The 24,880-nt window shown below is 38.0% G+C and overlaps 1 protein-coding gene across 2 annotated transcripts in view; it reads left to right on the top strand.

Annotated features, from left to right (window-relative positions):
• Nucleotides 1–14,340, top strand: part of GPALPP1 (GPALPP motifs containing 1) — a 29,392-nt gene extending 15,052 nt beyond the window's left edge. The window contains exons 5-9 of one of the 2 annotated variants that reach the window (XM_036832065.1): nucleotides 3,720–3,854; nucleotides 4,294–4,458; nucleotides 7,380–7,478; nucleotides 12,464–12,682; nucleotides 13,306–14,340. In XM_036832065.1, the coding sequence (XP_036687960.1) occupies nucleotides 3,720–3,854; nucleotides 4,294–4,458; nucleotides 7,380–7,478; nucleotides 12,464–12,682 (618 nt within the window). In that variant the 3' untranslated portion in view covers nucleotides 13,306–14,340. Of the gene's footprint in view, nucleotides 1–3,719; nucleotides 3,855–4,293; nucleotides 4,459–7,379; nucleotides 7,479–12,463; nucleotides 12,806–13,305 lie in introns of those variants that run through there. The other variant, XM_036832066.1, reaches the window with a different exon arrangement.
• Nucleotides 14,341–24,880: the final 10,540 nt, after the last annotated feature.

Genomic DNA, 24,880 nt, shown 5'->3' with positions numbered 1-24,880 from the left:
GATTTAATACCTAGATTGGATTTAGGTTTGTGATTCTGGGTTCTCTTTTAATTTTAGTGTATTGGGCCTGATTTTGTTTGTTCCTCCATCCACGCATTTAGTTTCTGTCTCCCAATATCCTAAGTGATTTTTATTTCTAAAACTTTCAGGCATCTACCTTTGTAAAACCATCTCTTGTTGGATGGGAGTGTAACTATCATTAGCTTATCCCATCATCCTAAACTTCAACACTATATTGATATCATGTCTCTTACAGTATTAAAAGTTTATTATGTCTTCTATATCTGCTCGTTTTATGTCACCACGTATTATATTTGTAGGGGGCTATAAATATGTTTAAGACAATGTCTTTGCTATCAAAGAGCTTACTGTTGTAGAAGTAAGCTATAAACATTTAAAGTTAGATCATTAGCAGTTGAAATAAAGAAAATAGAGGGGCTGCTGTAGTATAAGTAGAAAAAATACTGGCCCTGATCTTAGAATATTGGAGTCTTAGATTCTAGTTTTATAACCTCAGACAAGTTGTTTAACCTTTCAAAGTAGGTTTCCTCAAAAAGAAAACAGGAATAATAATGCCATTTCCCAGTCTTCAAATGAAGCAAAGTCCATAGTTATTGAGAGAGGGAGAGTGTATGTGTGTGTGTGTGTGTGGCTTAGAATAAGCCGCAAGACAATATGTGATTATCTAGTTATTTGTACTAAGAGCAATTGTTATAAGGGTTCAGAGAAGAAACCACAGAAAGTTAACCATTAAGTGGTCAGCAGGGAAAATGTAAAGAACACAAATTAACTTGTCTAATCCTGGTAGTTTGAAAAAATAAGAGGAGGAAGCTTCCTGTCACAGCTGGAGGACAAACATCTTATTGTTGTTCATCTTGTTTATCTTTCTCTCCTCGTTGAGGACAAGGACTGTTTTATTTATTTTTTTATACAGCAGGTTCTTATTAGTTATTTAGTTAATACATATTAGTGTATATACGTCAATCCCAATCTCCCAGTTCATCCCACCGCCACCACCCCCATGCCAGTTTCCCCCCTTGGTGTCCATACGTTTGTTCTCTGCATCTGTGTCTCTATTTCTGCCCTGCAAACCGGTTCACCTGTACCATTTTTCTAGGTTCCACATATATGTGTCAATATACAATATTTGTTTTTCTCTTTCTGACTGACTTCACTCTGTATGACAGTCTTTAGATCCATCCACGTCTCTACAAATGACCCAATTTCATTCCTTTTTATGGCTGAGTAATATTCCATTGTATATATGTACCACATCTTCTTTATCCATTCTTCTGTCGATGGGCACTTAGGTTGCTTCCATGACCTGGCTATTGTAAATAGTGCTGCAATGAACATTGGGGTGCATGTGTCTTTTTTTTTTTTTTTTTTTTTTATATTTATGGCTGGGTTGGGTCTTTGTTTCTGTGCGAGGGCTTTCTCTAATTGCGGCAAGCGGGGGCACTCCTCATCGCGGTGCGCGGGCCTCTCACTATCGCAGCCTCTCTTGTTGCGGAGCACAGGCTCCAGATGCGCAGGCTCAGCAATTGTGGCTCACGGGCCCAGCCGCCCGGCAGCATGTGGGATCTTCCCAGACCAGGGCTCGAACCCGTGTCCCCTGCATTGGCAGGCAGACTCTCAACCACTGCGCCACCAGGGAAGCCCTGCATGTGTCTTTTTGAATTATGGTTTTCTCTGGGTATATGCCCAGTAGTGAGATTGCTGGGTCATATGGTAGTTCTATTTTTAGTTTTTTAAGGAACCTCCATACTGTTCTCCATAGTGGCTGTATCAATTTACATTCCCACCAGCAGTGCAAGAAGGTTCCCTTTTCTCCACACCCTCTCCAGCATTTGTTGTTTGCAGATTTTCTGATGATGCCCATTCTGACTGGTGTGAGGTGATCCCTCATTGTAGTTTTGATTTGCATTTCTCTAATAATTAGTGATGTTGAGCAGCTTTTCATGTGCTTCTTGGCCATCTGTATGTCTTCTTTGGAGAAAGAAGGGGCTATTTAGGTCTTCTTCTATTTAGGTCTTCTCCCCATTTTTGGATTGAGTTGTTTGTTTTTTTAATATGAGCTGCATGAGCTGTTTATATATTTTGGAGATTAATCCTTTGTCTGTTGATTCATTTGCAAATATTTTCTCCCATTCTGAGGGTTGTCTTTTTGTCTTGTTTGTAGTTTCCTTTGCTGTGCCAAAGCTTTGAAGTTTCATTAGGTCCCATTTGTTTATTTTTGTTTTTATTTCCATTACTCTAGAAGGTGGATCAAAAAAGATCTTGCTGTGATTTATGTCAAAGAGTGTTCTTCCTATGTTTTCCTCTATGAATTTTATAGTGTCTGGTCTTACATTTAGGTCTCTAATCCATTTTGAGTTTATTTTTGTGTATGGTGTTAGGGAGTGTTCTAATTTCATTCTTTTACATGTAGCTGTCCAGTTTTCCCAGCACCACTTATTGAAGAGACTGTCTTTTCTCCATTGTATATCCTTGCCTCCTTTGTCATAGATTAGTTGACAATAGGTGCGTGGGTTTATCTCTGGGCTTTCTCTCCTGTTCCATTGATCTATATTTCTGTTTTTGTGCCAGTACCATATTGTCTTGATTACTGTAGCTTTGTAGTATAGTCTGAAGTCAGGGAGTCTATTTCCTCCAGCTCCGTTTTTTTCCCTCAAGACTGCTTTGGCTATTTGGGGTCTTTTGTGTCTGACAAGGACTGTTTTAAACCCAAGTGCATATATCATCTAACACAGTCTTACATGAAAACCCTTTAATAAAATGATTTACTAACGGGACTTCCCTGGTGGCTCAGTGGTTAAGAATCCGCCTGCCAATGCAGGGGACATGGGTTCGAGCCCGGGTCCAGGAAGATCCCACATGTCACAGAGCAACTAAGCCCGTACGCCACAACTACTGCGCCTGCATTCTAGAACCCATGTGCACCGCAACTACTGAACCCATGTGCTGCAACTACTGAAGCCCACACACCTAGAGCCCATGCTCCGCAACAGGAGAAGCCACCTCAATGAGAAGCCTGCACACCGCAACAAAGAGTAGCCCCCACTAGCTACAACTAGAGAAAGCCCACACACAGCATTGAAGACCCAACGCAACCAAAAAAAGATTAAAATATAGTCACTGTTCTTTAAAAAAATTAATTAACTTAAAAAAATGATTTACTAAGAACTACTTGAATTCAATTATTGCAATAATATTGTGTCTTTGGGGTAATGAGAGAAATACTTTGGGAACCAAATTAACTCGTTCGGACCAGTATTTTGTAAGGCTTTGCACAGCATTTCTGTTTCAGTGGACTGTACGAAATCATGAAGGCTGATACAGCTTCCAAGAATGTCTTATTTGTGTGCATCTTATTCCAAAGAGCTCTTTCTGTACCAGGAAAGAAAATGGTTTCAACTTGTGTCATCTCTGACAAATCATTAATAATTCTCTGGAATATTACAGAGAAATTGTGAGGCCACAGCTTTGTCCATCAGGAAGAGGACTGAGATGAGTTAATGAGCTCTGCCGTGGACATAGGGAAGAGGTGGGACAGTCCACAGCCCCTGGGTTTGTCATTTTTGTGTGGTGCGCTTGAGGAAGGCACAGGAAAGGTGCTCAGTGATTAGCCAGCAACACAGTGTTTGCTTTTTGTTCCGTTTCTAGGTTATCAGTCACAGTTAAATTTTAAGTAATTTAGGATCATCTTCTTATTTCAGAAGGAAACAGGTAGCAGTGAAGAGGAGGACATTATTGGGCCGATGCCTGCCAAAGGACCAGTCAACTCTAGTGTAACGACAGAGTTTGAAAAAAGGGCCCAGAGAATGAAAGAAAAACTGACTAAAGGAGATGATGTAAGTTTTCAATACATAGTACACTTTTCTCTGAGAAATTGCCCAAATATATTAAAAAACTCAATTTTAAAAACGGACATTAAAAAAATGTATATGTACATATGTACGTGTATAAAAATTTAGGCTCTAGGTAATTCAGAAGCTATAAAAGGAAAAGAGTAGAAATTTTGCCTACTTAAAAATTTCTGTATGGCAAAAGATAACATTAAGTCAAAGGAACAATAAATTACATAAAAGTATTCATATATGACCAAAAAAAAAAATAGTCTATTAAATCCTTTCTCTTAAAGTCTGTTAATTAACTTTCAAGCCTCAGTTGGGAAGCATAGTCACTCATACAGTATTCTGCACACATACACACGTACATGTGCACACACGCACACATATACACATTTTCCAAGGCTACTTTTTTTTTTTTTTACTTTTCATTTCTCTTAAGGATTCATCTAAACCAATTACAAGAGAGTCTTGGATGACTGAGCTTCCTCCGGAGCTGAAAGACTTTGGTCTTGGGCCCAGAACTTTCAAGAGAAGAGCTGCTGACAAGCCTGGAGATCGATCAGTCTGGACAGATATGCCAGCTGACAGGGAAAGGAAAGCTAAGGTAAGAGGGTTTGTTCCTGTATTTTTGTCCATGTTGACTCTATTTTGAAAAAATAGGAGGCAGAATTATTTGAGTACTGTTTTTTAAATTATGATTCCAAAGGGAAAAGATTTCCCCTGAAGGAGAGTTAAAAGGACGTGACGCCAGTTGCTTCTTGTGTATTTACTTACTATTTCCCAATAAATTGTCTCATCTAAATCTCAAGAGAACCTGGAGACATAGGTTTACTGACCTCATTTTATGAAGGGAGACACTATCCTCTATGATGTCACCTTTTCTGGAATTAAATGCTGGTAAGTCATGAACAGTAATTCCCTTCTAGACCTTTCTGACTCCAAATCCCCTGGTCTTTATACATCATACTATCTCCATGAAAATTTCTTTTAAAATGTCTTGAACAAGCCAAGGCACAGATTAACCTAGCAAGTTAAGTGATACATAGGGACTATCTCTCAAAATAACAGTAGCTCAAGTGCACTAAACTTCATATTACTGTCAAGATAGGCAAAAAGCCCTTTCATTAATACATTGAATAATTTATTTAAAAAATACCCACAAAAGTATGCATAAAATATTATTGTTAGATTTTCTTTTCTTGGATCTCTCCATTTATTATGAAATATTCCATTGTAAGTTAGGGGTCCAAGCAGTATCCTCAGCACTAACTCCTTAAATTCACTCCATCCCAAAGTTTCAGTTTCCTTGAGATGTCCCATTCCAATCTTAAATGCTTGACTGATTGGCACCTTATGATTATAGCTTTATCAGTTCTGACTTAAATTCACACCCCTAACTCTGTTTATGTTGTTCATCAGTACCTAGAATTATGAGGATTTCCATCTTCATTCTATAACTGTAAATTGAATATCTCCTCTGCCAGGTATTCTGTTTGGTAACAGGTAATAGAAAAAGCTCCTTACGGCACTTTCATTTTAGTGGAGAATTGGTTGTGAAATAGTGTCATTCTTAAAATGTGGATGATATGTGGCAATCTCCACATTTTAGCAGAATATGTGGCAAAATCATAAGTTCTCCTTTGCCCGGAGTATTCAAGGAAATCTGAGAGTTGTAACAGAAAGGTGAGGTAAACCAACACACCTGAGGGCAGAAGAGACAACAGAAGATACAGTATAGAAGCGAGCCACACACCGTGAATGACTAGTGTTGGAACGCCTGTCTGCTCTTTCTTAACTGGTCTTTTATAAAAATAACATACTGACGTTTTTTATAATTTAGCCTTTAAGATTGTCTCCAAAAAGACATTTAATCCCCTTGCTTACATGGACTTTTTATTTGTGCTTTTTTCAGTCCTTGTGTTCCTCATTGTATGTGAGTAGATGTCTAGCCTACAGCCAGATATGCAGGGAGTCTTCCTCAAAGAAAAATACCACAGAAAAACAGAACAAACAGAAACTAGCCAGTATAATTTGAACTCAAGTGATTTTAGGCCCTGTGACTGAATTCTTTAGATCTGGTCATTCTTTTCAGGGCTGAAAGTGTTTTGTTCTGTGTTTACAACAGACTCCCAAAGGGATGACTAATACCCCTTAAATTTTATGTGACACTGTATTACAGCATATAATACCACAGACTTATATCTGTGGTACAAATTATATAGTGTCACAGAGCTGTCCTGTATAAAGGTCATGGCTAATTTTTGAGTTTTGTAACAGATCTTAGTCAAGTTTCCTTTTTTATCTCTCTCCAAATTACCTTTTTGTAGATTTTCTTCACCACTTCATCTTACTTTTTTATATTTGATTCCCCAGCATTCATCTCTCATACCACTAATGTTCGCACATTCACTTAACCAGCATGCCCAAATGAAGAAAGATTGCTTTTTAGAAAGAAATGGCAGTGTTATGCATAAATTAATTGAATAAGATCTGTTATGTTCTCATATCCCAGTCTTGACTAGATTTACTAACTCTTAACTGGTCAGGTTTTCACCTCCGTCTTATCAGAACATCATTTTTTCTGTTAATATTTACAAGTAAAAGAATCTTTCTGGGGAAATTTTTATGGAAAAATAAGAAATGAGCTACTCCTATGTTTTTTAACATACTTTATTAAGTACAATGTTGTTTTAGTCCATCATTAAGATAAAAATGCCATGGGGACCTCGTTGGCTTTCTTAAGCAAACAGCAACAGTATAAAAACATGCTTTGAGGAAAGTGGTTTTCAGCTGATTTTATATGGGCCTTCTTCTTTCCTGGTTGGGACTATATTCTCCAGAATACTTTTTTTTTCCTTCATTTCATTTGTATTTCATTTGTGTGTGTGTGTGTTTGTGTGTGTGTGTGTGTGTGTGTGTGTGTGTGTGTGTGCGTGCTATGGTAAATGGTATTTCTTTTTAAATTTCAAATTCCAGTTGTTCATTGCTGGTATATTTTGTATGTTGACCTAGCATCCTGCAGCTTTGCTACACTTATGCTTACTAATGCCAAGAGTTTTTTAATAGATTCTTTGGCATTTTCTACATTGCCAGTCATGTCCTCTGTGAATAAAGATAGTTTTAGTTTTATTTTTTCTGTACCCCATTTATTTCTTTTTATTTTTTTTCCCTCAAGAGTGCTTTTCCTAGCTTTGAAAACAGATAATATAAGATCTCTTTTTAAGCCTTATTTTCTCTTCTACATTTCATTATTGTTTGTCAGTCTCATCTCTGCGTTTGATAAAATCCAGTTAGTTGATTGGTTAGAGGTTTTTTGGGGTTTTTTCTTGTTTTCAGGCAAATGTTAGAGTAGAACACTAACACATACCTTATCAAGTATATTAACATTTCTAATGGGAAGAGATTCAACAGGCCTGGCTTCGTTTAGTCTCCTATTACTCAATCTGAGTTAAAATAATAGTATTTCTTTTTTATTTTCTCTTAATTATATGGTTTAGTAATGTGTTTTCTGTGTTCGTTCCTCAGGAGACACCAGAAGCAAGAAAGTCATTCAGTAAGAAGGATGAAGAACATATATTGACAGGAATGGAAAAGAGATTGGCCGAGCAGGTATCCGCATACAATGTAAGTCAGGGGGTAAAATATATGGCCTTTCATTTTTTCCCATCTTTTAATGCTCTTCTCATTTTTTCTCTCTTTCTTGTTTCTCTTTCTTAGTCTTCCTTTTCATCTCAGTCTTTTTCTATACATCTGTTCTGAAAAATACTCTTGTGTGTATGTGTATGTGTGTGTGTGTGTGTGTGTGTGTGTTTGTGTGTGTGTAGTCCTTTAGTGTAGGCTTTTTTAATGCATCTCGTAACATTTTCAGTTCACTTTTTACTTAAGTCATATATCAGAAATTCAATTCCTAGAGATGGGTAGCACATGATTATAAAGTAAGAGCCCTACTAACTCCTAGAGAGCCCAATTCATACGTTTTAAATTGTAAGCTGATTTGGAATGTTTGATGTAATGATTTAAATATGGGAGAAAAACGTAAATCTATATAAATATAAAAATTTAAAATATGGTTCAATTTAAATTTATAAACTAGTCAGTATTCATTGGGCATATTATTATTTTGTAATAGTCTCTTACTCATAAAAAAAAACGAAAACAAAACACTAGTGTTCCAGCTCAAAGAATAAATGTAAACCATTGAACCCTTTGGTCCCTGAAAGGTATTCAGGAAAATTACCTTCTGTTCCTAGCGTATTAGTTCCTGAAAATTTCCATAAGCATTAAAAATATAGTTAGCATGATTTATTGGGCGTATGTAGACCAGTACCACAAACAGTGAAGCATACATGAAACATAGTTGGAAACTGACCAGAAACCCAACCCAAATGGAACATCTTTGAAAACTGACCAGCTCAAAGTCAAGTCTCAACAAAACTGAAAGAATCACTATCATTCAGGCACCACAAAGAATTTAAGTTAAACTTCAGAATAACTTAAAAGCCCTACACAACTGGAAATTAGAAAATTCAAAATTTAAACTTTACATCAAAGAAGACATGATAATGGAAGTTAGAAAATACCTAAACCTGAATGACAAAAAAATATTCAGTACAACATATCAAAATGTGTGAGATGTAATATAAAGTGGTACTTAGAGGCAAAATTTATAGCTGTAATGAGTTATGTTAGAAAGGAAGAATAGCTGAAAATTAATGAGCTGGGCCTTTTTCCAAACATGCATTTCCTATAAAACTAAACAAACACCTACCCTATGACCCTGCAACTCCACCCCTGGGTGTTTATGTAAGACAGATGAAAACATGTTTTCGCAGACTCGAGCATGTTCACTCATAATAGCTTCAAAAAGACTTATACAGGAATGTTCATAGAAGCTTTATTCATAACAGCTAAATACTTCAAGCAACCCAGCTGTCCATCAATAAGAGAAAGAAAAAGCCAAACTGTGTTCATGATAAAATACTACTCAGCAATACAAAGGAACAAATTACAAATAAATGCAACAACGTGGATTAATCTCAAAGTCATTATGCTGAGCGAAAGGAGTCTTACTCAAGACTTCCTATCCAAGTACTACTGTATGATTCCATTTACATGAAGCTCTACAATAAACAAAATGAATCTATGATGGGAAAAAAATCAGAATAGTTGTTGTTGGAGTGGGATTGTGGAGATGGACTAGGAAGGGGCATACAGAGCTTTCTGAGGTGATGGAAATATGTTCCAGAAATTGCTAGGAGTTTGAATTTTAAAACTCAGTGAATGTAGTATTAAGATTTGTACAGTTCATTGTATGTAAATTTACTTTAAAAGAAAAAATTGTAAACAAATATTGAACTCTAGTTAGTGAAATCATGCTGAAATACTAGGGATACATGTAACAGTGTCTGCAATTTATTTTTAAAACACATCCAAAAAATTAGGGTTCTAATCTTATGCTGAAATTTTGGTTACTTATGAGATATAGTTTTCAAAATATTAATATAGTCTTAAGACTAAACCGTCTTATAACTCTTAGTATTGATAAATTGAACACTCTTTAAAATATTACCATGAAGGCAAAATAAAAACCAAACAACTAGAATCTTAGCATGAATTTTCAAAAACTGCTGAAAAACTAGCCCATTCAAAATAAATTGCCCTGGCTTTTTGTAAATTAATATAAAACCTACACACTTTTGTTAAATGATTAAATTTGGTAAATCAGCAAACCAGTCATTTAGCAAATTGATCTCTACATGAATTGGCTTTTGGTGTGATTTCTAGTTACTTACTTAAACCTTATAATGATCTATTAACAAAAAATTATTATTAATGATCTCTCAACTGTCAACTCTCTCTCAACTTTGATTTTTTTTCACATTGGTCTTTTTTTTTTTTTGCATTCAGAACGGCTAGACATTTAATAACTTCTCAGCTGAGGACCGTTTTCCATCTTTTTTCCAAAGGGCACAAGCTGGCAGCATTGCCACCCTACTGGATACTGAGGGACAGGGTAAAGAGAGTGAGGAAGGGCTATAGTGCCCTGACTCTCCAGCCCCCGTGAACAGGGCTTATTTTCTCATTCTCACTTTCCAAATCTGTATAATGGGAATAATAACATTTAATTTATAGAGATGTTGTGAGGATTACAATATAGCATGTGCTCAGTGAATTGAATACTTAACATTTATTGACTGATTTTTTTTTTTTTTTTTTTTTGGCTGCATTGGGTCTTTGTTGCTGTGCGCAGGCTTTCTCTAGCTGCAGCGAGCGGAGGCTACTCTTCAAAGCGGTGCACAGGCTTCTCATTGCGGTGGCTTCTCTTGTTGCGGAGCATGGACTCTAGGCGCATGGGCTCAGTAGCTGTGGCTCGTGGGCTCTGGAGCGCAGGCTCAATAGTTGTGGCTCACGTGCTTAGTTGCTCCGTGGCATGTGGGATCTTCCCGGACCAGGGCTTGAACCCATGTCCCCTGCATTGGCAGGAGGATTCTTAACCACTGCACCACCAGGGAAGTCCTTTGACTGATTCTTACGAACCCCGCCACACTACTAAATCCTTTGTATTCATTAGATTACTTAACTCCTACCTCATCCAAATATTTAGACATTATTACTATTATGATTTATTATCTTACAGCTGAGAAATTGAGGCTTAAAAAACTTGCCTAAGGTCACCAGTGTTGAAAATGTCAGCACCGTCATTGCTAACCAGATTTTTCCAAATGCAGAACTTTAGTTCTTAACTGTTTCTCTATGCCATGTGTATTGATAGGTTATTTTTTCTCAGCAACATTTGATTTTTTTTCACCTCCAGGTTTCATTAAAAATAAAGAATTCAAAAGCACTTAACTTGCAAATCAATTTGTTTTCTAAAGACTTTACCAAGATTTATGAAATGACCAATTTATGAAATGAGAGGGATTGAGAACATGGAAATAGTGCTAATTCAAATAAATATTTACTAATACAGCATCCAGATAGAGCTCAATTTATAGGAAATAGCAACCACATAACTTAACTGATAAAGTCAGATCTCATTGTCAAATCAGACAGATGATTGAGACCGACTTTCTGTGAGAAAGTCTGACTTCATATCTCTGTTCAAATAGATGTGATTATGATCATTCCTATGACACTTCTGAATTGTAACGTAGGTCGTAGGTACCATGAGTTTGTCTTCTGATAAAATAAGATGCTGCCACCTTCGTCGTTTCTTACCAGTGAATTTTGCTCTTACTGAGCTCTCCTCATGTCTTTGCTCTCAAATATATTCTCTGACAGGAGGCAGGGCCTGGAAGAGATGTGATTGTTAAGCAAAAATTGTCTTTTCTTTCATTGCCCCATTCTGCAGTATATCTGCATTCAGAACATTCCAACAAGAGCCAAACTACCCATTCCGAAAGGACATTTCGCTCTTCAGAGAAATATGTTTGAGACACAAAAGGACACAAAGCCTCCTGGGTTTACAGTTCCTTGATTAGAAGAAGTTTCATTCATACAGTATTTCAGGTTTTTATTTGATGCTCTGGAGACTTGCTGTCCAAGACAATATTCTGTAATAAGATTCTGAAAGGCCTCTCCTTTGTTAAATGGGAAAGGGCTGTAATGAAAGGGGAGACATCCTCACGAGATGCATTCATTACCAGGCAAGTCAGCTTTAAGTGAGGCTAAGAAGTTGAGGGTCATGGGTAGGTAACGTTGAAATCCTCCATGCCTCCATACGCTGTGGCATCCACTCCGTGTGGCCCCCAAGGATACGTATATTGCAGTTTGATGGTTGCTGGTCTGTACTACCTGCCTCTACTCCTGCATCCCACTCCCTGCTTCTCCAATCCAGGGCTGTTCTGTCTTCTAGTTTAACCAATACCGAAAGGTCTGTAAAGAATCTCTAATTTATGCAACCAGTTGACTTTGCTCAGACCTCATCCTACTAGATATACTTGAAAATGTGAAACCAATAGATTGTAAAGAGCTATACTTCCATTTAAGAAAAAGGAAAAGAAAAAGAAAATGTGAGCACCTACCCCAGCTAAAAAGAAAGAAAGTGAAGGAGATAAAGCTGAAAGGACAAAAATTCTCTTGGCACACAGACTATGCCAGCTTTTCCTGCACCGGCCTTGGATTTTGTCATCTCTGTGCCGTGGTTTTTCTGCTTTGCACTTGCTTTAGCTTCAGCCTGGCAGTGCCCGTCTCTTCAGTTCCACCCTTTCAGGGTTCACGGACCAGCCCATCCATGAAGCTTTAACCGGGCTCCCAAGTGAGAAAGTAATTGCTCTTCTTTCTCACCTGTGTTCTTGGTTCAGACTCTAATGTTGACTAATCACACAATGATTTTCATGATGGTTATTTAAACATTAGTTTACTCTCCGTCTTGCTCTTTTTTTATTGTGTGGCATATAGTTGGTAGATACCTTCATTTTGGTCTAATTGAATTTGCCTCTGATAACACATTTTCTTCAGAGATGCTGTCTTAGATTTGGAAAAACCTATTGGGTTTGTAAATAGCCCTCCTTAATGTTTACCATTACTACTTCATTCTTTTGTTTCATGATTATATTCTGTCAATGATCTATATAAGATTTTTCTTTCTACTGTCTTGCTCTCCCCAGGAATCAAAAAGGCCAGAATCTCTTATGGACATTCATCAGAAAAAACTAAAGAATAAGGCTGCTGAAGATAAAAATAAGCCCCAAGAAAGAATACCATTTAACCGTGATATGGATCTCAAAGTTCATCGGTTTGATGAAGCTCAGAAAAAAGCCCTGATAAAGAAATCTAGGGAACTAAACACCAGGTTTTCACATGGCAAAGGCAATATGTTTTTATAAGTAAGTATATTTCAGTGAGGTATATTTTCGTACTGATAAATTTGAACTTTTCTAAATACTCTTATATATAACTGTGTGTAAAAATTTATTTCCTTTTATAATAAAGTAGATTATAAACCTGCAGATCTTTATTTTCTAAGTAAACTGTGAGGTTTGAAAATTCAGCCTTGTGGGATAAAAAATGTTGTATACTGGGAAAGTAGACTTGTCCTCATAATAACCTAACAGGGCATTACTATTCAAAATGCTAAAATAAAAGCTTTTCATTTGTGAGACATGGCACAGGGAAGTGTGGTTTGAAGCTTGGGTAAATATGCATGCTTTATTAAAGAATGAGGTTTGCTAGCAGTCTTTTTATGTTAAACAAGATCACAAAAGATGTTCATTGCTTTTGAAATGTTCTCTGTAAGTTAAGGTTCAAAACCATTACATCACTCATACATAGCCCGAACTGACAAGGGTTCGTAATGGTGATTACATAAAAGCTAAGGTTGCTTCTTAAAATCTTTGTGATTTTTAATTGTATGAAACCTACATCAATATTAAAATGTGACTTTCAGGGAAAATACGGTTAAAGTGAGAAATATTTTCCAACTTACTGAATTTTCTTATTCTTACTTCAGGGGGATTTCCCTGTGCAATGAAGAAGAGTTGAAGAATACTCTTTTTTTCTGTCTGTCCATCTTTCTTCCTTTATTTTGAGTTTCTTAAGGTTAGAGGATTACTTTAGTCTTACAAACCACGCGTCCTTTAAAGTCACGTGGAAACATGAAATCAGTGTGTCTTACGTAGAGTAGAATTTTATGTGTCTTTGGCTTCTGAGGAAATGTGGGCTTTTCTTCAAATGATTTTTTTGAGGATTCCCCCCCTCCCCGCCACTCCCTGATTTTTGTGCTGTCTCACAAGTGCCCTGTTAAGATCTGGTCAGGACCATCCACTGAGTCTCTCCCACAGCTCAGACCCCCTCATCAGATATTATGAACTTGCCCTGAGTGAGTGTGTGGGGTCCTCACAGTGAATCCATGAATTTGAAATTGTTTGGGTTTCCCTCTAAACTGCAGCCAGTGAATACACAACATTTACTTGAAAATAGAGGGTATGGAGGTTTTGTCCATTTTGTTATCAATTTGCTTTTTGTGGCAATCAGGGCTTTTTATTTGTGGTTTGGATTTTTTGGTTTGTTTGTTTCTAAGTCAGAAAGAGGGACCTCTGCATTATTTCATGTGCTAAGGAAAAACTATTTTGATTTTTCCAACCTCAGTAAGTATTTCTAGGGAAGGCAATCTGAGGGACAAGAGAACACCATTAACTGTTACCAGTGTGAAGTCTGAGACCTGGTCTCTGTGATCTCCACCAAAGCTTTCTAAATCTTTAACCTGCTTTGGGATGATCTGACTTGATTCATTTATATTTAACATGCTTTAGCTAATTTATTGGGGACAGATTTTTTATATCAATCATAAGTAACTTTTTAAAAAAATGGAACTCATAATCCCTGAATACAAAAATGGAAATGGAAACTGTAATCAAAACCACCCTGATGTAAGCTGGGACGAAGTGAGAGAGTAGCATTGACGTATATACACTACCAAATGTAAAATAGCTAGCTAGTGGGAAGCAACTGCATATAGCACAGGGAGATCAGCTTGGTGCTTTGTGACCACCTAGAGGGGTGGGATAGGGAGGGAGGGAGGGAGACGCAAGAGGGAGGAGATATGGGGATATATGTATATGTATAGCTGATTCACTTTGCGATACAGCAGAAACTAACACACCATTGTAAAGCAATTATACTCCAATAAAGATGTTAAAAAAAAAAAAAAAAACACCGATGGAGTATTGTAAGTTTGTGATACTTTAAGCACTGCCCCTTAAGATATTAAACAAAACTCTGAATAGTTAAAGCTTAAATTCAGATTCTGGAAGTTATGTTTCCTTACAGATTAATCCCGATTGCTCTGCTGGTTCTGTGCTCTAGTTTTGATGAAGCACACGGTTTTAATGAAGAAAGATGCTGAGTCCTAGCTCATCTAGGCTTCATGAAAATTGAGTGAACTGTTCAAATTATGTGACACATTTTTCTCCTGATCATAGAAGTACAATGATCTTCCATAACAGTAACCTACTCAAAGAGTGTTACTATTTATAAGATTAATTTTTCTCCTAAGCAAATTGAAAAAGTCTAAGCAGATTGAACAGAGCTACCTTTTGACCAAAGATAACATTTTTAGTGGATGTTGTTTTCTGAACACAAAACTTTGTACAGGAGCATCTATTACTTTCATTAATTTTGTTATGATTTTTTCCCCTGATGAAAGGAAGAAATGTTTTCTAGTTCCTCATCCTTATGTAAATTCCTAATATATATTTTTGAGAAATTTTGGTATTTTTAATGTAAAAGTGTCATCTTTGGATACTTACTTTTGCTTTGCTTTCCTCACCTGAAGGTAGATAGGGATATTTCTCTAGTACGTATTTACTATTTCTTCCATCACCCTTGGAATGTCTGTGACCTTAACAAAAGGGAGAAAATATTAATACTTTCCATGAGTGACCACCTTACGTGGTACCTCAGGTCTAATGCTCTTTCATGCCACCCTGAGGACAGTTTTAACGAAATGTGAGGCCAAGCCAGAGGTTTTTGCCCCATGGAGAGACCAAACCCAATATAACAACATTGACAATAAAATATCTGAACAGGATAGACAGGTGGTCTTCATTTTATTCCCTTCCCTCTTCCAAAGCTGCAAAAGTCCTGGTAAATCAATTCTCCTCTCCATTTGGCAGAAAATCGGGATTGTTGACATTTTCTGCTAAAAACTTTTAAATTTTCTATACTTCTTGGCCAAATTTTGTAGAGCTGTGACCTCTTTTGAAACTTAAAAATGAAGAAGAAAAAAGAACAACACTAAGTTCAAAGAGGGGAGCAGACATTTTAACATTCTTTACTGTTTGGTGAAGGTGACATTTAAGTTCATTGTCCCTGAAATTATATGATTTTGTTCAGCTCTCTAAATTGTCATCTCAGGTAGATTTTGATGCTTCAAATAATAACAACATTACTGGTAAATAAATGGCTTTAGCAAGTGGGGTAATTGGGAGGGGAGACAAAAGGTGAGAGGCGGTAGCTACACCCATAATAAGGCTGTCTCATCCGATAAATTTTTTTGTATTGGGAAAAATATCGTAAATTAAGCCCTATGCCAAAAAGAGAAAGAAAAGAAAAGCTACAGTGTTCTAAGAATTTTTTATCCTGTTCAGATGTAGCAGCTACTTGACATTTATCACTTGAACATTTTATGGTTCTTTGAATTAATGATATTTTTTTAGAAGTAAGGTTGGGCTTTAGATGGTACTGAGGCCTACCTGCTCCAGAATAGATTAACAGTTATCCTATAAATTATTTGATCCTGAAACATCTTGGCCCTTTTTGTTTCTTATATAGGGTGGATAATGTTAACATTATATATTACTTAGAAACGTATGATTGTGGGAGATAGTTTTTAGACTATTTACAGGAGCCCTTATCACTTCTCTTCACTTTTTCCATAGCAATGACAAGTATTGTTCACAAAAAACGGTCTCTGTTGAGTTGTATACCTAAGAGGAAGAGTCAACATGGGGGAAGTAGCTAGGATAGTACCCATGTAACATCAGTGCCAAGTCTTCTGCTTCAGACTGTTAATTTTTTTACTTTGGCTTTTGACACCATCATGTGATTTTAGTCTGCAGTTACAAAAGGTCATGCATTTCCTATTATAGGAGAGGTATATTTTTTTGCAGCTTAAATATTTAACCGTGACTAGAGTATGTACAAAATTAAAAAGCTATACACTGCCCCTTTCAATCTTTTCCTTTTGCACTTTACAATTAAAAGACTGTTTTTAGAAAAGAAGAATTCCTGAGGTGTGATTTTTTTATGTATGAATAAAGTTGCATCTATATCTGAGAAGTTGTCGTCTTTTATTTTTGTTTCGTTTCTTTTAATATTATTAGCTTATCTAAAGCAGGCAATGTGCATAAAGAGAATATCCTGTAAAGATTTATTCTAACCAACCAGATCATTGTGGGCTGTTGTGGGTTAAAAAAAAAAGTCTTTCACTCCAACTCACTTGCCAGATTTTCATTGTCCCAGTATAACTACAAATATAAACTATTTAGAAACACAAGACAGACAAATTGGAAATGCTCTTAAGAGCACCATGGCACAAGAGGGGCTGGCACTGGATTTGTAACCAATATTCCATTTTTATGTGACAGTTGGTGGGTTTTTTCTGGATTGGTTGATTATGAGATTTTACGGTTTTTTGTTTTAGGGGTTTTTTTTTTCCGTTTTTCTACTTCTCAAATTCTTTCAGGAAGCATGTATTCTTTTATAATTCCAGGGGAAATGAACCTCTTTTTTTTTTTAAGTCCCAATTTTGTATTATATAGTATACATTGTAGTATATATTGTATCAGTTAGAAACTGAATTACTAAGGAGACAGGACTTGGGATTTCTCTCTTCCTTTATTTTTTTTTTAATTTTTATTTTATATTGGAGTATAGTTGAATAACAATGTTGTGTTAGTTTCAGGTGTACAGCAAAGTGATTCAGTTATACATATACATATATCTATTCATTTTCAAATTCTTTTCCCATTTAGGTTATTACAGAATATTTCTCTCTTCCTTAACTGGGGAAGTGACCAGAGAGATGCTTTGTAATACAAAAGCTAAGCATTAAATGATAGGAATCTGGACATACAGGATCCAAGGAAAGAAAGCCCTTGAGTTTTCAGATCATTTCCCTATAATAAGTATTTCTTGAGGAGATAATGTGTTTGTTCATTCAGTAAACATTTGTTAAATACCCGGGTGTGTCCTAGGTGCTAAGAACACAGTGGTGAACCAGACATTCGTAGCCCTCGTCCATGAGAGGAAGTTCTGTGCTAGTCACTACAGAGTGTTCACAGGTAAGTAACGCAGATTCCCTGCCTCGCGAGAAGTGGGAGAGCAGAAGATCTCAGTAAAAAAGACCAAGTAAGTGTATATCATGATGACTATAGCTAATACTGCTGTATGGTATATAGGAAAGTTAAGAGAGTAAATCCTAAGAGTGCTCATTCCAAGGAGAATTTTTTTTTTCTTTTTATTTTGTCTATATGAGAAGATGGATGTTAGCTCAACCTATTGTGGTATCATTTAACAATATGTAAATCAAACCATTGTGCTGTCCACCGTAAACTCATACAGTGATGTATGTCAATTCTCCGTAAAAAACTGGGGGGGGGGGGGGGGGAACGCCACAAACTGTGGATAGTGTTATAAAGAAAACAGGGTAATGGGACAATCCAACAGGTAATTGAGGATGGAAGTCCTGCCTGAGTAAGGTGATAAGGAAAATCTGTCTGAAGAGATGTTATTTAAGCTGAAACCTAAAAAAATGACAAACTAGCAGTTTGAAAAATGACTTGTTACCAAATCAGGTCTGGTTGCTCGCTGCTCAGTGCATACTCGAGAGAGAGGCAGATGTCGCGAGAAAGGGAAGCTGCTTTTAATCAGAATGCTGGCAGTCTGGGGAGGTGGTGGACTCAGTGTCCCCCCCTAAAACCACGTCCGAAGATTCTGCTCAGCCATGAAAGATTTTAAACGGAAAAAGGGAAATAACCTCAGTTAATCATTGAGATGGGGGGTCAGAGTCGTCGCCATCCGCCTCTGTGCAGGCTTGTCGTGCAGGCTTATAGATGCTGTCTTGTTCACACAGTTGGCTTCACACAGTTTGTTCGTGAGATTACTGAAGGGGAAGCTAGGGAAGAGATCTGATCATCTGTTAATTACGTTTTCTTCATTTCTACTTGTTTGATCCATGGAAAGAACAGGTTAGGCAAGGTATTGTGTGATCAAAAAATTGAAAGGTAAAAAAAAAGAAAAAAAAATTGAAAGGTGTGCTGGGACCGGAGTTGAGTAGAACATGGGGCTGCTGGGTTTAAGGTAAGTGATAAGACAAAAGGGGCCTCCTGCAGAGACTCCTTTCCTGCAACCAGCCCTTTCCTGCCAAAAGGTGCTTACAGACTGACCACGTATGCAAAAACCCTGAAGCATTCGTTCTTTGGTGTTTGAAGAATCGCACCAGTGTGGGCGGTGTACAGTGAGAAATACGCTTAGGGTTGGTCCCTGTGCCAGCAGATACTAGGAAGCCCATGTAACTGCAATTAACCCGGTGTTAGAAGGTAAAAGGAGCCTCCCAGAGGAGAGTGACTCTCGGTCAAGTCATAAACATCGCATAGGAGTTGACCTGATGCATCCTAACATCAAACATCTACCTTGCTGGCCTTCCAGAATTTCCTAAACATATCTGAATTCATACCTTAGGCCCTTGCTCTGAAAACCTGTATGAATCCTCACTAATAACAGTCATCAGTTATCAGAATATTAGTACATTGAACTCCTGCCTATACTTTATCACCAAACCTGCAATTATTTAAGAATTTGTTATAAATGATTGTTCATTTCCTTCTCTTAGGCCTAATTATTGAGGATTACATACAGCCTTTTTAAGAGCTAAATAACACCAGATGAATTCAATAGATATCGATTGATATCAATCAGTTAATTAATTGATAGCAATTAATCTTTAGAATTCCAGGACATGGCAGAACCTTTTCATCTGGGGACTGGAGAATACAGTAGACCTGTTTCTTAATTTGAGAGCCTTGAACCACCTCCATCAGAATCACCTGGGGAGCTTGTTTAGATGCAGATTCCCAAACCCACCCCTATTGAATGGGGATCTTTGAGGTTACAGTCAGGTAATCTCCATTTTTAACAATTATCCCCTGTGATTGTTTGTGAGCTCAAGTTTGAGAATCACCACATTTATCATATATGTTCCTATAAACACTCCCTTCTCCCTTGTTCATGCGTTCCACTTTCCTATATGAAATATTCTTAAATACATAGTCATTTTATGTTACATGGCTATAATCACCAGTACTGATAATACTTGCACTATGAGGAGTGGATTATCATTTCTTTTTTTTTTTGGATTGTCATTTCTATTGAGTGAATTGATGCTTAAAAGTTTTCATTCTTGAAACATTTTTTACCAGCCAGGTGCTACAGGGTTTAAGATTATACTGTCAGTGGTAATTCAGTCTAATTTCATTAGACTTTGCCTTCTCTTGGGCGCCTTTTAAAATGGGAGAGTCCCTGGGAGCAATAGTTAGGTTATAAGATCCTTGTCCCTGGCTGCCTGGGGCCCTGTGAGATCACTGAATGCCTTGGAAGTACAGAACATTGAAAGGGTGAGGGGGCTCAATGGGATGCTAAAGATGAACTTCAGAGTGACTATTTTCCTTGGGGGAATTAATCAGTGAACGTTACTGAAGTATTTTAAAGTCTTAGGTAACTGCTTTGGCAGCTAAGGTATTATTTGAACTAAGCTAGCAAATATACTTTTAGATATCAGTTTCTGCATTTGCTAATAAAAGATGACTATAGAATGGCAAACAGCAAAGGTACATGATTGTATTAAGACTGAAAAATGTCCAGAACCTAAGCTAGAATATTGAAAAGCATTTCGAAGCTCATTTTCAATTCTCTGATCACCTCCTTTCCACTGTGCAGCCCTTTATAGAACTTCCATTTGGTTTCCTTAGGATGGGTTAATGTTGGCTGAACAGACCATATGATCAGGTATTTTGTCCTAAAGTTTTCTCTTTACATAATCAGCGCTCTGAGATAAAAATAAACTTGCTCCTTTTATCACTGGACAGAAAAGAAGAAATGGAGTTGTCTATGAATATAACTTAGGATGATTTTTATCTTTTTGAGTAATGCTGAAAGCAACACATCTTGCTCTCCTAAGAATACATAATACTGTAAAACCTCATCCACACTACGCTTCAAGAAAGCAGTTTATTAACCTAAGGTTGCTACTTTTTACAGCAGGTACAGACATAATTAATTTGACACTGGCCAGAAAAATCAATCTAGAAATTGTGGCAAATTTTCAGTCTTCATTTTAACTGGATACTTTATGGTCTTTTAAATGTCTTTTTTTCCCAACAGCCTGTACACTGGTTAATAAAATTGTCATACTTGGAAACTGAGACTCTTAGAGTTAAAAATGTTTGCCAGTCAAACTTGTTTGTCAATAAAGACAAGATTAGGACTCACCCTATCAATGTATGTCAGTTGACCCATTCATAATACTGTGGTCCTTCTAAGAAAACATGAAAAGATGGATTCAGAGCATTTCCTTTTACCAGCTAATCATAAAGAGCTTTTTAAAAAATCATATTTCTTTTTTTTTAATAAATTTATTTATTTTTAAATTTTTGGTTGCGTTGGGCCTTCATGGCTGCATGCAGGTTTTCTCTAGTTGTGGCGAGCAGGGGCTACTCTTCGTTGCAGTGCGTGAGCTCTAGGCACGCGGGCTTCAGTAGTTGTGGCACATGGGCTCAGTAGTTGTAGCTCGTGGGCTCTAGAGCGCAGGCTCAGTAGTTGTGGCACGTGGGGTTAGTTGCTCCGTGGCATGTGGGATCTTCCCGGACTAGGGGTTGAACCCGTGTCTCCTGCATTGGCAGGCAGATTCTTAACCACTGCGCCACCAGGGAAATCCTTATATTCTTTCTAATTAGTGCATATCAACACCCAGAAGGACTGCATCTTTAGTTCAGCATTTATCAGAACTGAGTAATACCTAGGTATAGAGGGATGAGGGGTGATAGTTGAACAAACATGGTGTGGACCAATTTAGACAACAAAATCCTCTAGGTCAATGTTTTTGAAATCAGTGTTCATCAGAATCCCCTGAGAGCTTATTAAAAATATAGATGCCCTCGCCTCATTATGAGAGATTTTGATTCTGTCTGTAGGTTTTGGTGTGGGCTCAGGCATCTGTTTTTGGCGAGCTCCCCAGGTAATTCTAATGCACTCCAAAGTGTAAGAACCAAACTTGGTTTGGTCCAAACATGGCATATTAAGATTTCTAGAATCAAAAAAGTCAGATTGCTGTTATGCTGTGGCCACTGAGCCTCTTGATTCAAAGAACAGAAGGCAAAACTCATTTCCCAGCTTCCCTTGCTGCTAAAGCACAAGTATGTGGCCTGGGCTCAGCCAATCAGATGTACCCACATAGGACTGGGATTCCAAGGAGAGAAAAGTAAAGAAGCAGACATTCCCAGAATCATCTTGTGGTGGAGGTGGCTAGATTTTCAACAGCAGCAGAGGTGGCATTTCTGGTACCCAGTCCCAAGCATCACTGTTGTGACCCGCCATGTTGGAGGCCTGTGATGTGGTATGGAACGGTGGTAACACTGGAGCATTGCAGTGAGGTTGGACACATCCCTGGTTATATAGCTTCCAGACCTGCTTAAACTGGCCAGGTATATTATTTTGTTTGCAGCTAAGAGCTCTGAGTAACATCAGGGAGTTATACTCTGCTAGTTAAGAGCAGAAATTTTGGAGACAGCATCTTGGGATCAAATCCTGGCACTGCCACTAGCTGTGTAAACTTGAGAAAGTTTCTTAACCTATCTCTGCTGTAATTTGTCTTAAAATGGGGGCACTGATACCTCATAGGGTGTTATGAGGATTACATGAGATGACACATTTAAGCAATTAGCACAAAATCCAGCAATAAATGCTGGTTCTCATTATTGTAGACCCCTGGATAACAGACCCACTCATTTCTTACGACCTCAGAAAATTCCTATGTTTATCAGGACTCTTGGCAGCAAGTGGTAGAAACCTAACTCAAACTGGCTTAAGCAAAAAAAGATAACCCCGGCTTGAGGTACAACTGGATGTGGGTGCCCAGTTCTTGTCACCAGGATCCTGTCCCTGTCCCCCAGCCTGCTTCCTTTGTGTGGACTTCATCTCTAGGTGGGCTTCCCAGGTGGTGACAGGCAGAGATAGCAGCCCCTCTAAACTGACATCCTACCAGCTTAGCAACCAATGAAAAGAAGGCCTCTCTTTCCCACTAGTTCCAGCCAATAATGCCCAAGGACTAAGGCTAATTGGCTCTGGGGACCAGCTTTGGTCACTTGTTTACCCCTGAATCAGTCATATGGTCAAGAGGTCACCCAATAGCCCAGGCTGGTTCACATCTCTACCTTTGAAGCCAAAGAGTGGGTTAAACCTGGTCTAAACCACATAGGCTGAGAACTTGGGAGGGTAGCTCCCTAAAAGAAAGTGAAAGTGCTGTAACTGGAAACAAGGTAACGTGTGCTACAAAGGACAAAACATCTGATGCTTGCAATAGCCCCCATCTCATTTTTTATTCCCACCAATTTGTTAATGAGAATACCAGTGTTTTGTTTACAAAAATGGAGTATCACCCATCTACCTGTCTATTCACCCCAGGTTCACCTTTGTGAACCACCCCCCCTTTTTTTTTGGCCATGCTGCACCGCTTCTGGGATCTTCACTCCCCAACTAGCGATCAAACCCAGGCCCTCGGCAGTGAGGGCTCAGAGTCCTAACCACTGGACCACCAGGAAATTCCCTTTTGGGCTTTTTTTTTTTTCTTTTCTGTGAATCTCCTTTTCATTAGGTAGCTTCTACCAGTTCTCCTGGTTATGAATCTTTGTGTGGGAGGTTTGGGGAGGGAACAAGCACACACTGACCTGCTTTAGAGATGACTTAGCGTCGGTAGGTTCTGCCCAGTAAGACAGCACTTCTTGTCCCCTGCTTATTTGGTTCCATGAAATCCTCTGACATCAAGAAGTACATTTAGCACAAAGTAGATAAAAAATGAGGCTGTCATAGTTTATTCACCACATTCTGCTGCCATGTATAAATCACAACACAACTCAAAATGATTTATTTAGCCTTTCCATTTACAAACAAGACAAGAAAAAAGAAGAGAAGGAAATGAAAACATATATAAAGGATTGCCAGCTTCAACCCAGTCAATAGCGAGGAAGCTTACCTGCCATTGCCAATTTATCATGTATCGTGATAGAAGGTGTCCAGTATCTGAGGCAGACCTCGAGAGGTGTTAGCCAAAGTTGGGGCCACAAACTCCCAAATCACGAAAGTAGGAGGAAACAGGAAGGGGAGTAGGAGACTCTCAGATTTACCTCTTGAACATCTGCAGAGCTGGGTCTGGAGGAGTGCCAGGGGCAAGTGTCATGGGCTGGATAGTAGCCCCAAAAGGCATGTCCACCCGGAACCTCAGAATGTGACCTTATTTGGAAGAAGGATCTTTGCAGATATAACTAAATGAAGGATCTCAGGATGAGATCATCCTGGATTTGGGTTGGGCCCTACATCCAATGACTGGTATCCTTACAAGAGAAAGGAAAGGAAGATTTAAGACACAAAAAGACACACCGAGAAGAAGGCCACGGGAAGATGGAGACAGAGATTGAAGTTTTGTTGCCACAAGCCAAGGTACTCTGCAAGCTACTAGAAGCTGGAAGAGGCAAAGAAGGATTCTCCCCTAGAGCCTTCTGACACCTTGATTTCACACTTCCAGCCTCCACAACTGTGAGAGATAAATTCTAAGTTACCAAGTTTGTGGTAGTTTTTTTTTGCAGCAACCCTAGGAAACTAATGTAACAAGACAGGAAGCAAATTCGCCTTCGCTTCATCAAGCCCAAGATGAGGCCTAGTGTTAGCAACTTCTCATCAGCAGTCGTCGCTGGTTGAGGACATGGTGGCCACTAGATTTGTCAGGTGCTCTGAGGGTTCTGGCCTCCATGCATAATGGTTCCCTAGGAGAAACTGGAGGGATTGTTATCAAAAGAAAATATATTCTGGGCAGGCAAAAATTTGAAAAAACAAAAAACACTACAATCAGTAAAAGGCCTGATATGGAGTAGCTAGAAATGGATTTTTTAAAAAAGAAGTGTTGTCAAGTGAAGATAGTTCATTAATAAATTGTTTAAAATTAGCAATCAGGTACGTTGCCATAGTGCTGCTGGCCTCCTATACGTGGCAGTTAGATCATGTGTAAATGTATCTTTCTAAAGAGAAAAACGGTAGAATATTTTTCCTTACATAGGTAACTATTTCTAAATGAGCTTTGTACTGCCTCACAAGCAATTAAGGTTCAGTGTGGGCAGTAATGACATTAATTTAGGCGATGATAATACAAATTATACTTACTAGAGTATGAGCTTTGAGTTCTCAGTTACAAGGCAGAAAAGGGTTCAGGAGTCATTCAGACCAACTCAGTGTGTAGCTATAGCCCCAAAAAGCTAGTA

This window comes from Balaenoptera musculus, chromosome 18 (genome assembly GCF_009873245.2).
Source record: "Balaenoptera musculus isolate JJ_BM4_2016_0621 chromosome 18, mBalMus1.pri.v3, whole genome shotgun sequence".
In the NCBI taxonomy this organism is placed as follows: Eukaryota; Metazoa; Chordata; class Mammalia; order Artiodactyla; family Balaenopteridae; genus Balaenoptera; species Balaenoptera musculus.
The sequence above is the reverse complement of the archived record's forward strand: the minus strand, read 5'-3'. Positions and strand labels throughout refer to the sequence as shown.